This window comes from Cebidichthys violaceus, unplaced genomic scaffold (assembly GCF_023349555.1).
Source record: "Cebidichthys violaceus isolate CVI_PGR_0920_01 unplaced genomic scaffold, fCebVio1.0.p SCAF_6, whole genome shotgun sequence".
Classification (NCBI taxonomy): Eukaryota; Metazoa; Chordata; class Actinopteri; order Perciformes; family Stichaeidae; genus Cebidichthys; species Cebidichthys violaceus.
In genome coordinates, this window is record NW_027176816.1 from 15,590,285 (window position 1) to 15,607,137 (window position 16,853).

Sequence of the window (16,853 nt, forward strand, 5' to 3'; positions counted from 1 at the left end):
GAAACATGCACATAAGTAGCCAGCTGGAGGTCATGTTGTAGGGCTCTGGCAGCGCTCCTCCTGTTCCTCCTCACACCAAGGAGCCTGGTGACTGGTATCTACCAGTCCTGCTGCTCGGTTGTTGTTCCTATATGGCCCTGTCCAGCTCTCATCATGCAAGGGCCCATCTCCTGGTATTTCCTCCTCGCTCTTGGGACTGTGCTGGGGGACATACCAAACCTTTCTTGTGACGGCTCGTATGAATGTTTTGCAAAATGCAAAACTAGAAAAAAAGAAATGGTTTGTGGCCACCACCTGCAAAACCATTCCCTTTATGCTTTCATCTGGACAAAGCAGGTGAAATTGATTCACAATTGCTTGCGCTTCCTGTGTACAATATGCATTTTATACAACAGCTTCCAGTACAAGACACTTCCATCATAGGAATGCAGATATTTTTGCAACATTAAAAGACACAGGTCTCTAGCTCTTTCTCTGTGGGGTTGAGTGGCACCTTTCGCAGTCCTTACACAGATCCATTATTTATACAAAAAGCATATTGAAAAGGGCAGCTTTTAACATGTAATCTAAGGGATTGTCTGTTTGCATATTGTTGTCTCTGATGTTTCAGTCTTGATAATGTTTCGCTCTGCTAAGATGTACTCAAATTTCCAACATAATCAGTACAGTTGTATTGTATACTTTGAAAAAAGAGAGAATTCTGGGTATTGTGTGATTTATTTAGAACATACAAGCAAATATAAAGTTGTTATAAAACCATTATAGTTCAACAAGAAGTAAGTAGGGCGATGGGATGTGGATATCTGATAACATGCAACGACACCATGAACAAATCAGTGATTAGTATTTGCACTTTGAAACTCTAAGTCTCTTGGTTTGTTCTAATACACTGTACAGTAGCTGCTAGTAGAGTTGTCCCATGTGGTCAACAAGCTTTTCTGGAGGGGAGTACAAAACACACTAACATGACCACACAGCACATTACTATTACTATTACAGCTATTACTATGGAAACAACAAAAGTTAGTGTGTTTGATGGAACAGGACAGAGGCTTCATCTCTGACACTATCTCTCAAAAGCTAACATGTAAACTTTTCCTTCAGGCTTTGCTTTTGTCTGAGTCCTCTTGCTCTCCACTCTCCCCCTTGCTGCCAAATCGCCGGTGTAGCTCTGATGTCAACACTGAGCAGCACGATTTCTGTGAAAGAAAAGAGGAAATGGTAAAGAACATTAAATTAGCCATGCTAGCAGCTCTATGAGGCTGTATTTGGACACAGCGGTGCTTTGAGCTCAATACTGACGTCAGCATGCTAACATGTCACAATGACAATGCTAACATGCTGACATTTAGCAGGTATAATGTTTACTAAGTTATATCGCTGTTACTTACTGTGTTAGCATGCTAACACGTTACATTGATAATACTAACTTCCTTACTATATCCTCCTAACATGTGCTAAGCGCTAAACAAAAAGTGCAGCGGTGGAATGTCTTTAGTTTTGCAGGTATCTGGTCATAAACCAAAGTATTGGACAAATACAAAATTTAACTTCATGGTGGCGCTATAGGAAAAGTCAGGGGGCCACGTACATCCAAAGCACTCATCCTCTGAGGACCATGGATATTTGTACCAAAATCCATCCAATAGGTGTTGGGATATTTCAGTAAAGCCAGAAGTGGGTCACCAAAGTCACACTGTGTGAAACTCTTCCCCACCTTGCCATCCTTAGCTTGGTTGCGGGCCCTGGATACGAGCTCCAGCAGGGCCAGCAGGAGCCCGACGCAAAGTCCCAGGCCCAGGAGGAGGAAGAGGCCCCGCAGATCGTGAGGCCGCAGGGCCTCGGAGTTGTGGGCATTGCCGGCAGCTGCGCAGCTACTGGCCCACCACTTCTGCCGCAGATATGTTAGCTCACCGGACTCACTGAGCTTGAGGATGGCCAGGGTCAGGTTTTTGACCAGCGGGGAGCCTGGTGGATCAAAGAGAGGCTGATTAATGTCTTACTCTGAAACCAAAACTAACATGCTTCTGTAACGTCCTCCATGGTTTTGGTTTCAGACTTTCCATCAGATGTCGGATTTGCTCTCATTCAGCTACAAGAAAAAAAGTGCAGCAACGAGAGCCGCCAAGAGCAAAATGATGGTACCACCATTCGCCTTCTCAGACACTATCCTTACCATAATAACACTACTTTATGACAGGGGAGCAGGGACCACTTACAAGGGAGTTTCCAAGGACCCCGTCTTTATCGTAACACCGAATACGCTTACAACCATTAGATGCTATTGGAACCATTTTGTATTCTAAAACTTTTCAACCGAAATACTTCAGACCTGTTTCATAGTGATGAACAGAAACGCATTTTAATTTGAATCATGTACCATTCATATACCTTTAAAGTGAGTTTTACTTTCAAGTAGTTGATCTTACAAGCTTTCAGAAAATGAACAGAACACACAGCCCTAATAAATCCAGACAAATAAAAACTTACTGCTGTGTGTCACAATCATGTAATGTGAGTTTCTATTGGCCCAAAAGAGTATTGCACACAATGTGTTTGTTTTATTCGCACAAATGGTCGCCATATGTAGATATCTTATAGAAAATGATTTATTGCAAGTGCCACGGATGCCTGGAGGTCCCTGGGCACCACATTGAGAATCACTGCTTAAGGAGCAAAGAACATCAGATGGCGTCTTGTGGTTTCAAATTGTTTGCGTGTAAACACAACAATTCAGGTGATTAAACACTTGTGAAAATGTTGTTATGAATATTATATTTCATGATTGAACCTCCTAAATCCTACACACTGGTCCTTGAAGTACGCTTCAAAATGACCTAGTTTATTATTAAACGTGTTGTCTCACAACGTCTGAAGGCAAAAGTGTTAATGTTCTGAATGTCCACTCTCCATCACAGTCTCCTCATGTCCACCCCCTCCTCCTCTCTGTGGTGTACTGTCAGTGATGGAGGATGGCACTAAACCCTTTCAGATATGATCTAGGTCCTGGAATGAATATCATAGGAATAGTAGAAGCTAGATAGGGGCGTAAGTTACTGGGGAGTAGAGTTTCAGTTTGATTCATGAATTCCAAAAAGTCACTGATAAATACAGGCATAATCAATAAGAAAATTTGCGCTCTCTTAAAAAATTGGAGAGGTTTAAATCCCGTTTTTAAGGCCTTATCACTCACCCAGAGGTGCTGCGATGCTGTAGGCTCTCATAGCGATGGCCTCGTCTGAGCGGCTCAGCTTACAGTGGCGAGCCACGGCCAAGTCCAAGGACACAGCCTCACCGATGAAGGCAAAGTTTCCCTCCTCAGCGAGGCGAACGCCCTCCTCCATGCTGGACACGTAGCTCTTCTTGCGCTCCATGTGCTGGTAGATGCGCCGGTATACAGGGTTTTTGGAATTCTGGGGAACAAAACGTTGCAAAAATAAAACCCGTTACATTATATCAAACTCAGACGTTACAGAATCTGCTGTAATGACTATTAACTCATTAGGAATGTGCCTTAAAAAAAGACATGGTGGATCCAGCCTCGACGGTGCCATAGTCCATCACGTCCTGGTTCGCGAGGTCCTCGAAAGTCTTGATGGAGACGTGGTTGTTGTTGGAGTGCATCATGGAGTTGAAGTTGCCAAAGTAGCAGGCCAGAAGCAGTACAGCAAACAGCCACCAGATAGCGCTGACTATACGTCCAGACAGAGCTTTAGGGTGAGGACCAGCACCTGAGGGGACACAGACCAGCAGTCATGTGACTGGACTTAACCCGCTCCTTTAAAAGCTTCATACTCACGATGTAAACTCATGCTCAGTTTAAAGCAATGCGAACGAGCTTCACTGGTGTCATTATTGTAGAGTATTACATTATGTCATGATTCCTCTGACTCACAATTCACTTTGCTAAACCCTTCACACAAAATACTAATGTCCTCTTTTCTGGCCCGCTGACGATGTAAAAGGAAGTAATGCATAGTGCATGACATTTACCTAAACATCACCACATTGAATATGTTCATCACTGAATTAGATTTATTCTTGAATTTAAAATGAAATTCTCATCCGTGATAAAAGAAAGTATTTTCCTTTAAGATTATACAAAGCAAAAATAAATAAATACAGTTATTTGAAATGATGTAATGTAACAATTCAGTTGTATTGAATAAACTGTGTGGTTGTGAATATAGATAATGCACTCTAGAGGATAATGTTACACTACAGTACTGTGAATCTAAAATATAAGATATATTATTCAAAGCATCTCTTGGCTTTTGAGAGTTTTTGCTCATCGAAATTGTGAAATATGTGTCCAAGGCCATACCGCACAATAATGAGGTTAGTAGTGCAGCTGATTCACTCAGAGGGAGTAAAGAGAGAGACGGCCAGCAGTGTCTGTGAGTCTCTGTGGTTCAGTTTAGCAGACCGCTGCGTTACCTTGCAGGGTGAGAGCTCCTGTGATGTACCAGAAGCTGTGCAGCAATGTGAAGCTGTGCTCCTCTGTGTCGGGCTCAGCCCATTCAGTGGGACTGATCCTGCAGGAAAAAACACACACACAGGGCTCAGAACCAGCAAGGTTAAAGCAGCACATGCAGCAACAAGACGCATGTGTCTGATATATAACTCTGGTGAGGATGTTCAAAGGCTGTTTGTCAGGAGGTAAAGTAGTCATCAGTGATCAGGAGATCAGGGGTTTGATCCCTGGCCCCTGCAGTCTACATGCAGAAGAGTGTGTTAATGTTTATTACAAAACACTAGAAAGGCCTTATGTCAATGAAGTCCATTACTATGTAATAGGTTAGGAGCCTCTCTAACACAACCATGTGTTTTTTTAAGTTATAATTTTGTAATGTACATCAGGATGTGGAAAAATGGATGTGTAAAAGGATCCCCACTCCTCCTTCAAGGGAGCAAGACTGAACACCGATTTTTTTTGTCTTCTCTTTGACCCCATGTTTTGCTTGTCATTTCCAGTATCATGTCTCGTATCCGGATAAAATCCAGATGAGATGCACGTGAAGCTGTTTGGTGAACTTCTTCACAGCTCTAACTCACATACACATCATTTAGTGATTGAACTGATCAGGGATCAGATGTATTTGATCGTATGTGTAGAAATCTCTGGAGTGGTTCTCTTTGTTGCTTTAACCGTATGTAACATTCCTACTTACACCAGGTCTCTGGCGACATTTTGACACCAGAACATTGTTAAGAACAAACAGCTTGAGGAAGACCAGCGAGTTGAGTTCATAAATGGTCCATGGATTTGTACTTGCAGCGCAGGACTATCTAACATTCATACCCATTCATACACCGCACAGCCTACAGGAGCAATTTGGGGTTAAGTGTCTTTTCCAAGGACACATCGACATGGATTAGCAGAGCCCGGGGATCGAACCGCCGAATTCTCAGATTGAAAGACGACCCAGCTCTACCACTCAGCCCTAGTTGACCCTGACAGTAATTGAATGAAATGGATTCATTACACAGCGTGTAATAATGTTCAAGGGTTAATGAGGACAGCTCATTTCAGTTGAACAGGAATGAGATGTATGGGTTAGGAACATCGGGGGGGGGGGGGCAGCAGGTTTATTGCCACATAGGTTATCGCATACAATGAATTTTGCAGAAGAAAGCGTTCATCTGCTCATGGACAAGAGGCTTGTGCCAGCGCGAGACGTAAACATTTACGGCGTCCTCCTCGACTGAGCTGTAACGTTAGCTAGCTCGGTGGTGCTAGTTGAGTTAGCAGTATCGACTATAAAAGTAGGCTTCCTTCTGTAAAGAGGAAATAGTTCCTTCATGAAACTGCTCCCAAAAAGGTCTGTGGATTATCTTCAGTAACTGGGTCATGATTTCTGGAAAGAGACATTGCTGTTGAGTTTTTGGTGCTTTGAGCATCACAAGGCGAGTGACATCTAGTTCCATTATAGTGGAGAGAAGACAGACATCTTGATGGCCGATATCTCCAACACTCTGCAACTCACACCAAAACTATCTAGACTGATAAGCACCACTACAGGGAAGAGGATTTTTGATTTTGGGGTGAACTGTCCCTTTAAACTGATATTCATCAGGTGGCCACACATTACTGGGTTTGCTGAATTTGACTAGACACCCAAAAAGTTTTTTTGTCATTTTACTTCATACGGTTTTCATATTTGAAGATAATGACAAATGTCAAAATCCCCCCTAAACATATCTTGTGTAATTTGTCTGTAACTCTAGAATATAAACTGAGGACATGTCCCGGTACACAACAATGGCTCTACCATACACTGTAGAAAAACAATGCATGTAACAACCCCTTCTTTGGGAAGCTCTTACCTGCCCACCAGGAATATGCAGAGACCTGTCAGCAGGAAGGCGATGAGGATGCCGACCCACATGTCGGTGGAGAATGGCGACAGCAGACTGAAGCCGCTCTCTTCGGGGGCCAAGTCTCTGCGCAGGATGAAGCTGATTCCCGTTTGCATGAAGGGGGTGCTCATGTCCACATACATCTCTCTGACCGCAGTGAGGGTCAGCGGAGCCACCGCCAGGTCGGCCTCCTGATGCAGGGACAGAGAGACGTATCAGACTACAGACTCATTCACTTGTACAATAGGTCCATATCACTCAAGTCAGATACTGTATGTTTGCCCTCAAGAACGTAGTTTGTGTCAGGACTAATGTTTGTCATGAGACCAAAACTAAAACAAAGTATCCGATCAAACTGTATCCAGCGGATAGGGGAACTCTGGAACACTTTATTGCAAAAAAAAAACAAAAAAACAAAAAAAAAAAACCTTCAAACTATTTAATTCCAAAAAACAAAATAAATTGTAATATATAATAAACACAATAAATACCAAAATAAGAGAATAAATTATGAAACTTAAACTCATTATTATGAAATGTTATATTATTCCTATTTTTTTAAATGGCTCACATTAATGACCTGAGTTTTGATTATTTATTATTTCAATGAATTGGTTTGTTTATAAATTGCACCCCATACATTAACGTGGATATCTATTTCATGAAGTTTTGTTTATTGATATAATATTTTGTATAAATATAAACCTTTGGTCTCCATTCACAGGTTTTTATATCAGGTTTTATTGAGTGCACCTTTGTCTTATCAAAACTACATAACATTTCTTAGAATGGGATCCCACACAGTCCCATAAGCAGACCAAGAGATCCTTCTACAAATAGAGCTATTTATAAATAAATATCCATACACTTTGATTTACATGACAATGTGTACATAAGCTCTCTGTTTGAAAATCAAGTTACAGACAGTATATCACTGTACATACTCTAACGTACTTGTCCTGCATCACATTTTAAGGAGAGCCAGGACGGTTGCACTCTTACCCCTCTGACGATTTCACCTATCATGCCGGTCCAGGTGCCGCTGGAGTCTATGGCTCCGTAGCGGTTGTCCTTCACCAGGTTCAGTTTGTACTGGAAGCCCAGCTCCCTGGAGAGCTCAGAGATCAGATCGATGCAGTAGCCCTCCAGCTCAGAGCCGCGGCTCATGGTGTACGGCTCTTGCTGAGGAGAACAGAACAAACGGGTGAAGGTGATGCCAGGCTATAAAGATGAAGAGGACTCTTTTTTATTTCTTTTTTTTAAGAGGTAATCAAAGAGGCAATCATATTGCTGCTTTTGGGTGAAAATATTTTGGTGTTTTTTATTAATTCATGCAGTGCTTTAATGAAAAAGTGGGGAAAGAGTGTTTAACAATCACAGTGTAATGTTCACAGGATGTGCAGTGTGCAACCAGGTGTAGTAGTATTTAATAAAGGATAATTCAGTTGTAATTTCACTGCATAAATTTTCTTCTGAAGTGATTTTTGTCTGCAGAGTCATTCTGTAATTGGGGCATCCATTTCACGTAATTATGAAAGTACAAATGTGACGTGCTTTCTAAATGAAAACAATCCGTGGTTTAGCTTAAAATATTCCTTCAGAGTAACATATCCACTACTGCTAAGCTTAAACATGAACAGCTTTAATGTTACTCATGAGTTGAGCAACACGAGACATAGCTGACAATTTCCTTGTTTTAGCCCATCATTCCAATGGTAGGCCTAGCATGGCTAACGACATGTCATTTCCTAGGTTTCAGGACATGGAATTACAAAAGATTTGTAAACAATAACAATGTACCCAACATGGTTGACGCTCCATTACTATACTCCTTGACATTGTCATATTTCAGATGAAATATTTTTTTAAATATCAGAGCGCAGTCACCAGAATGTATTAAAAATGAAGGAAAATTCTGTATTGCTGGTCACATGGTCATTTTTACCCTCCATGTACCCCCAATCATTATCATTTTCTTGAAACAAATAGTAAAATATATTTCTACTCGTTCCCAATGCAAATTACCTTGCTTCCAGAATTTTGCAAGTTTCATTTATCTGGTTTCAAGATCCAGACCATTATCTCTGGAAGAATTTAAAAATCGGATTGTCTGACTGCCCTTTCAGCCACTTTTGTGTGGTCGTAGCACATCACTTTTATAATCACTACTAGAAATCATGGCCAAACTACAAAAATAAGAAACTTCTTGCAATGAACCAGAACTATTTAAAGTGTGGGTTGAGTTAATGTGTCCCGGCAGCACAAGGCCACTGCCACCTTGTTATTCTGGTGTTGAGAGAGGCTCAAAGAGAGAATACCTTTATAGTGGTGATGGATAACTCCTTGGCATCTAGAATAGGGGGGAGAAAACAAGCACCACAATAAATTTCTTTATTCCTATAATGAGGCAAGTCAAATGTAATGGAACATGTATGGCAGCACAAAGATGAGAGGATTTGGTCAAAGCCAGTTGGGTTTCATGTCTACAAGCTTACATGCAGAACGGCCTCTGAAAGCCTAATGAAGCCCATTGTTGCTTTGAGTCCCCTTCATGTGTTTTTCTCTCTCAGCCACCGCAGTAAATCAGCCAAACAGCCAACCAGAGGACAATGAGCGTCTTGTTGATGGTTGTTTTTCAGAAGGCCCAGAGAGAAGTACTGAGGAGTCTGTTGCAAGGTACTACAAGGGGGGTGGCTGAGCTTCTGACGGCCCAGTCTACCCCCCCCCCCCCCCCCCCCCCCCTCCTCTGTAATTCAAGCAGGATTTCAACCCCCCATCCCCTGACAACACCCATGACACCCAGAACTGTTTTCTTTCTGCTGTAACTGTGACCAATGCAATTACAGCGTGTCCAGCGGGCCCTAACATGCCCGGCCGGGCTTGGTCACAGAAAGGAGGTGTGTGTGTATGTGTGTGTGTGTGTGTGTGTGTGTGTGTGTGTGTGTGTGTGTGTGTGTGTGGGGGGGGGGGGGGGGGGGGGGGGGGGGTTAGCGGAGGTGCTAGGGGTGCAAGTTCCTCATAAATGCATGCAATAACAAAAGCAGGCCCGGCTGGGTCGTATAAAGCCCATGACACCCCATCAGCCTCCTCCAGAGAAGACGACAGGCGCTACGATCTGCGGAGATGCCTGTCAGTATACCCCCCCTGCCCCCCCAACATGGTTAATTGATTTATTACAGTGCTTTCTGGACCTCAGCAAGGCGGTAGCCCCTCCACTGGTGAGAAACGGGGAGGCCACAGTGATCCTCCGTGCTTTGATAGGACTCCCAGCAGTCCAGTAGGGTAGCGAGCCAAATGTGAGGAATCATTTGCGAGCGGGACCCGGTCTAATGGGTCAGCCAGAGCCCGCTGGGCTTTGACTTTGCAGACAGTTCACTGAGGCTCTGAGGAGGAGATTATTTCATTGGCAGTAAAAACCATGCTGCAGCACAGAGCATCTTCCCAGAATGTAAGTCGACTAACTGGATGAAATGTTTCACCGAAACAGAAATTTCTGAAATTATGAATTTAAATTACGTTATAAAACATTAATGTGCAGGCTTTACATGCCGGCAAAACACTACTGGGACCCAAAAGAAGCCTAAATATAAATCAAAAATCGAATTTTTGGAAACAATCCTTTTTAATATTTTTTAAAAAAGGTGCAAAAAAGCTTTCTTCCTTTCAGAAACATACTTTGTTCAGCAATACAACAGAATCCTATCCAGACAATGTTGATATTGAACAATTTTGTAAAACCCTCAATAATGTCATTGATAATATACATAACTAATGGTTAATGCCAATGTTCAGAAAACTCTTCCCTGCTACAATATCTACACATGGTAACCACGTGATGGACAGACCCCATCCACCACCCAGACCTCCACACTCTCTCCACTTTGACTACTGCAAAGACACATAGGTAATTGGACGTATAGTGGGAGGTGCAAACTGTCCAATATGAACAGGTTCCAAGAGATACTGGGCTGGAATAACAAACCCCACCTCCTGATCTAACAACCACAAGCACACAGCCGTCAACAGCGCACTGAACATGCCAACCTTGGAAAAAAGTTACATTTTGGACAGAAGTAGAATGGTAGCAGTTTAGGAAAATGTAAACAAATACAAGCTGCAATTTTCTGTCCATATATGTATTTATATAGAAATGTGATGCAATGATCTCAGTGAACCATGTTCCAACACGCTTGTGTGTATCAGGCTTACCTGCAGTGATTCTCCATGCAGTCAGGGCTGCTACACAGAAGACCAAAGCCACGCAGCCCGTCATGTTTCCACAACTCTGAAAACAACACGGATCCTTCAAACATGATTATCTCAATTTCAGATATCTTCTAAGCCAGAGCACCTAACGTACACAATAACCTCAGGGATGAAATGCTTCATTGTATACAAACAACTCATAAAATGCTGACACAGATTGTCACAATACGCTGTTACTACTATGCTATTAAAACAAAAGTTCCCTTACCTCAGTTATGTCAGCTGCAATGTGAATTAAAAACCTTTGTGTGAGGGACAACTCCAGGAAAATGAGTAAGAAATTCACAAGTGTTGCAGGAGGGCAGTGGGGAGGGGTTGTGTGCAGAAGACTGTAGTGTGGGTTTATATGGGGGAACACAAGGAGGGAGGAGATAGAACCGCCAAAGAGAGAACAAACTTGTGATTGTTGATCAGAGGTTTATGCAGAACTAAATCTTTGAGATTTGAGATTACTGGAGCAGGGTGTGTTTGTTCTACACCTACATGTTCAGCCTTCATTAGAGCTAATAGAGAGAAATAAAATAAACAGAGTTGTTTGTTTCAGGCATTATTCTAGATGTTGTGTGGGTCAGTTTTGAGCCTCCTCTTAGAGTGAAGTGTAACTACATTTGATGATGAGCTTACAGATGGATGGACAGGAGGTCCCTGGGGGTCACAGGAAGACATTTGGTGGGGGACTACTCAATCTTTCCTGTAATACAGTAACGGTGAGAACATCTGATAATGTAACAGAGAATAAATCAGCTTGTTGTTGCCATCTACATCCTTGTCCGTCTAAAATGTCATCATTTTACCATTTTAAATATTTTTCTGAAATTGTCATAATTACCATGTATTCTTGAGTTATGGCCAAAAACCTGTTACAGTTTCCTTTGACCTCCAAACTCCAATCAGTTCATCCTTGAGTCCAAAATTGACGCTTTATGCCAAATTTGAAGAAACTTCCCGAGATATCGTCACAGTGACCTTGTGCCAAAATTAAATAAAGTTCCTGAGATACAGATCACGAGAACGGATCAGACGGACAACTTGAAACATAATGCCATGACTGTCTCCGTCATATACGTGAGGACCAGACGGCAACCTCCGGTTCTGCTGAGTGAAGCCGATGCAGAAGTGACTTCACTCTACTTCTCTCTTGATTTATTCCCTCAGTAAACATTGTAAACATGAGTTTATGGTCTCAATCTCTAGTTTCAAGTCTTCTTCAATACAGCATGATGTTCATTTAGTAAATTATGGTCCATTTAGAGTCAAATAGACCATAAAGCAGAGTATGCTTTAGGGCGGGGCTACTGTGATTGACAGGTCGCTGCCGCTACCTGAGACGTATACGGCGTCTATACATCACTCCTCCGCATTCCAAATATGGTAACGTCTGTTCATCAGTTGGAAAAAGTTTATATGACGATGGTGATATTGCCTAAAATGTGGGCTTCATAACAGCAGGTCACAAACCAATGGGTGACGTCACGATGACTACGTCTTCTTATATGCAGTCTATGGTTAGGACTCCTCCCACTCATAAAAAACGATCTGTCGCAACACACATCAAAGTTATATTCACATAACATGCCCTGTGTCTTTGTCTTAGAAAAAACATAGTTTTTAGCAGAAGCTCACAAACTAAATTGATTTGCCAAAAAACCTCAAAAACAAGCAGTGACTTCATCTTGAGAGGAGGGGCTGTATTCACTCTCTGAGACAAAAAACTTTCTCTCAGGCCTGTTGTGCCGCAGGGTTTGGAGATTTTCAGTTGAGGAGCCAAGCCATGCCAAATTGTCTAGATAAATATGGCTTTAAGAGGGACTCTGTGGTTTTCTTGGAATCCTAATGAAGCCGTCTTTTGTGTTTGTGTGCTGGCCCTAATGAAGCCATCTTTTGTGTTTGTGTGCTGGCTGGAGCAGAGTCTGCAGCGCTCAAATGAGCGTGTCGCGCTTCACAAAGTCTTACAGAGCTGAGGAAGAGGCCTGGCAGTGTCTGACAGCTCGCCAGAGGTGGCAATCGGCTTTCTTCTTCTTCTTTTTTTAATTGCAGACTAGAAAATGGACAAACCTTTCACTGGCAAATCAGAGTCCTGAGAAAGACCGTCCTGAGAGGGTAACAAATGCATTAAGAGGTACAGGCGGTTGTCAGAGGAAGCTGATACCAACACATTTTCATTAGCTTCCTCAAAAAGGTATGCATGAATCCATTACTAATGTTATCATTATATTAGGTTTCACTGGATAGTTTGTGTCCCACAGCATGCATGCTTTTTGAAAAGGGTTTCAATCTTTCCAAAGGAAACACTGACTTCCTCGAATATTTACAGGGAATCTACAGGTATGACTGGGTTTTATTCCACATACCACATTCTAGGGTCTAAGAAAGTTTATGTAAATAGGTTGGTAGTCGAAAAATCGGATCTTGGGTGGCAAGTGACACTGAAAAGATTTTTTTTCTCCATTAAAGACCGGTTGAGCTTGTCGCCTCTCGTGCAGCCTGGAGTCTTTGTTCTGGAACATTCTCCCTTCCTGCAGGGGGGCTGTTTTTTTGCTGGAGGTTGAGAGAGGTGATGGCTGGTAAACACAGACCCAAGCAGGGTCCAAATTAGAGCAGCAAGCAGACCCTGCCAAAACCAAGGCCAAAGGCTTGTAAGTGTCAGCTCGCATGAGGCTCCGTTCCACTGGTTTGCTAACGACTCGTCTTCGTCTCTGAACTGAGACAGCTGTCGGTAGACGAACTGAAAATGAAACAAAATGAGCCGGGAAGCTTTTAGTCATATTCATTTGAGATTTATTCAGGTCATAATTACACATTGTCCCTAAAATTTTGCACAAACAACTGGCACGGCAGTGCAAACGATACAGCAGGTCGACAGATAAACGTGCTTGGATACAGATCATTCTCATCTTGTATTAGTACCACGGACCAATGGGAGCACATAGCCGCCAACGGACGATCCGAAAAAAGAAGTTTGGGATATTAACAAATCTTTATATAAAAAAAGGTCTTTGTAAAATGAAATAAAAGCACAGCCTTAGGATAAACATTACAGTGCATTAAAGACATGCAGTCAACTAAAAAGGGCTAAACTTGGTATGAAGTCGTCTACCACTGCTTTGAAGTACATGATCTCAGTGCTGTGACATGCTATAAACTGGGTAGGTTAGCAAAATATTGGCAGTTTGGTCGAATGACTATGTAATCACTACACAAAGAATACTAAAAATTAAGAAATCTTATCCTGCATTGTAATAATAATTCCTTTTTTTCAGCAAAGACATGAGACAAGCCTCAGCTTCTAGCATCAAACTGTCAAACAAACGTCAATATGATACCATGCCAGCATTTTCTAAATATTGCTAGTGGATGGATGGGCTGACAATAACGCCTTGATATGAAGTATCTAATTTTCAGCTCAGTTAAAACCATTACAGTTCAAGTAGACCCCTTGCTACTGTATGCTCATGTAAAAAAAAAAAGAGAAAAATATGAGAGTAGTCCGCAGTCAACATACACAGCTATATAAAAACTGTTATCTTTCACGAAATACATTCTGTCAATTCTCTAACATTTGGTGCAGTAGTTGCTTTTAGTGGTTTTCTGATGGCGCTGGTTCAAAAACAGATCTTGAACAACCTCGAGCAGTAGAATGTTCATGGATCATTAATTCAGTGGAGCTCAGTTTTCTTGCGAGATGTGGAAATAATCTGTGAGAAATTCTGCAAGATATGCAACTTTTTCAAAAAAAAAGAAAGAAGTGTAGTTGAGAAAAAACTGCAGCATATTCCAAACAAGTTTCTAGCTGTGTCTCTCACACTCAGTTCCAAGTCAGCCAGTTCTTTAGAGTTTGAGCATGAAAAAGACTTCACTGTTTTCTGGGTCTGGGGAGGACTGGGACTGTCTCGGGGAGGGGGTTCCAAGGGGGGTGAGCTGACTCAGTAGGTCCAGGCTGGAGCAGGGACTCTGGGCCACGCAACACGCGCCTTCAGGGTTCCCCCGCTCCTCAATGGGGCTAGCACCGCTTCCGCTGCCAATGCTACCGGTGAGGCTGAAGCTTGCACTTCTGCCCTGGACCAGGCCCTGGAGCCTCTGCCTCTCCTGAGCCTTCTTGGCCCTGTTTGCAATGTAGCGCACCCTGCTTTGGCTCCTCGAGGAGGTCCTTCGCACCAGGTTCTCATCCACAAACTCCTCCTGAGACTCTCCAGGCCTGTTTTCTGGGGCGAAGTCGCTGGCGGTCAGCGGCTCCACATCAGTCAGCTTCCGTAGCTGCTCTGTGAGGTCACTGGGCGGCCGAGACTTCTGGAGGCCGCCCTTGCGGAGCTGGTCCCTGGCTGGCCTAACAATGAAGCTGCGGCTGATGCTATGGTACTTACTGTCAAAGTTACAGGAAATGTCATCGGAGGTCAGGTCCCCGAGGCTTTTGGACATGGAAGCGGTAGCTGTCGAGGTTGTGGACGCGGAGGACGGCCTGCTGGCTGACGATTGCTTGAGCCCCTCCATGTAGAGCCGACTCCAGGTGTGCCTCCTTTGAGTCAGTCTGCCGGGTGTGTCCACGGAAGCTTCCTTGGGAGGCTGCAGGGGGCGGGGCTTAAGCTCATCTTTGGGGCAGTCGCCTTGCTGAAGATTGGGGTTTGACTTGCTCTTGGTGACCCGGAGGGTATCGTAGGAGACCAGCGCTGAGCGACGGCACGTGACCCAGTGAGGATCGCAGGTGCTGCTGGATGTGGGCAGGGTGGTGAGGCTCTTCCTGGCCAGGTTTGGCAGAGAAAGGTCAATGACGGTGTCGCTGGAAGAGATGCTGGAGGAGGATGACATGCTGTCTCTGTGGTTGCTTGGCTCCAGCTTGCTCCACAGGCGGTCGTTCATAGTAGCATCCGTGCAGACCTCTGGCACGGCTGACTGGTCATGCCCAGCTGAGGCTACAGCCACCAGAACATGACCCTCGCTTTTTGTTCTCCTTACTGGTACGCGTGATGGTTGATCGTTAAACAGGGCTCTCCTGGCCTGGGCTGTCGGAGCACCAGGGACTGCAGGGGCTCCAGGGGACACTGCTGCAGCAGGGGCCTCCAGTCTGTGGTCAGACTTTACCTCTCCTGTATCAGTTTTCTTTTCTGTCAGAGTTTCTTGGTTTACCCTCTGGTTTGGCGTGTGCTCCATGAATGACTCAACGCCTCGGTTGGCCTGGAGGTCATGACCGCACTGTGCTGGTGCAGTTTTGTCAGCAGGGTTTGTCGGATGGGGAGACGCGGTTCTGGAAAGGGCAGGAGGTTTCTTAGGGCCTCCGCTCACCTTGATTGGACTGTGCACAGCCCCATTTGAAGGAATGGCCAATGGGGAGTCCGCATTTATTGCTGTGCATGAAGAGTGCAGTGGTGATGATGAGGAGTGACGTGAAGACAGGGTGCCTTCTGGAGTGGAGACAGAACGGATGACACAAGGGTTTCTGGCGGCGTCAGAGTTCAGTGGAAGAGGAGCTGGCCTCTGCACTGTGGAACAATCTGCGGAAATACAGACAACAAAGAAAATGTCTCACTGACAACGTCCTTCGTGATCCCTAAAAGCCTTGTGGTTGTAACAATCGACAAGCAACTGTATGTGCTTGAAAAATAGGGACGTGCTGATCCAATCAGTTGATTCGGTTTCAGTTTAGATACAGACCTTATTAAGGGAATATATGCTAGAAGTGACCAATTCACATTAGGCGGAATACAGTTTGCTGTTCTGGGGTGAGCTAAATTTGATGTGTAAGGCTACTGCTACTTACAGTAAATATCAATGTGAAGGGAGTGGAGGTCCTGCTACATACAACTGGAGGTGTTGACAGGGTCAGGGTTCGACACATGGCACTGACGTTTTGTTAAACAAGACCGAATGCTAGAGAATGGCAAATCTTTAGGAATTTGAATACTGCAAAGGGCTACATTTAACAGGTTTATGTCGGTTCATGAGAGAAAAGACAGACGCACAGAGTGGTTTGCTGATGTGAACGGAGGATCTCTAATGAAGTGGAACACTTCCAGTTCCCAAAATTTGGCAAAATAGCCTTAAAACAAAGTCCATTACCTGATCTTTTTCCTCAACAACTGAAGTCAGTTGTTCTTGAGAAGGCTCAGCCTTTGAAAAAGATCGTATGAGCCCCTAACTTGAAGTGATTTAGTCGATCTGCTGTTAACTGTGATGGATGTTTACAGCTGACTATTTGGAGAATTTACAATTCACCTCGGTTAACTCTACAAAAA

The 16,853-nt window shown here is 43.6% G+C and overlaps 2 protein-coding genes across 2 annotated transcripts in view; both read right to left on the bottom strand.

Moving 5' to 3' along the window:
- Nucleotides 1-698: 698 nt before the first annotated feature.
- LOC137889658 (probable glutamate receptor) lies at nucleotides 699-10,953 on the bottom strand. The gene is made up of 10 exons (XM_068733619.1): nucleotides 10,835-10,953; nucleotides 10,570-10,645; nucleotides 8,679-8,710; nucleotides 7,363-7,542; nucleotides 6,328-6,551; nucleotides 4,438-4,535; nucleotides 3,514-3,731; nucleotides 3,194-3,413; nucleotides 1,718-1,968; nucleotides 699-1,199 (listed from the first exon to the last, which is right to left on the bottom strand). The coding sequence occupies exons 2-10, from the start codon at nucleotides 10,631-10,633 to the stop codon at nucleotides 1,101-1,103; spliced, it is 1,386 nt and encodes a 461-aa protein (XP_068589720.1). The 5' UTR covers nucleotides 10,634-10,645; nucleotides 10,835-10,953; the 3' UTR covers nucleotides 699-1,100.
- Nucleotides 10,954-13,392: 2,439 nt separating this feature from the next.
- Nucleotides 13,393-16,853, bottom strand: part of plch2a (phospholipase C, eta 2a) — a 190,956-nt gene continuing 187,495 nt past the window's right edge. Inside the window, exon 20 of the mRNA XM_068732737.1 lies at nucleotides 13,393-16,112. Within this exon, the coding sequence (XP_068588838.1) occupies nucleotides 14,455-16,112 (1,658 nt within the window). The 3' untranslated portion in view covers nucleotides 13,393-14,454. The remainder of the gene's footprint in view (nucleotides 16,113-16,853) is intronic.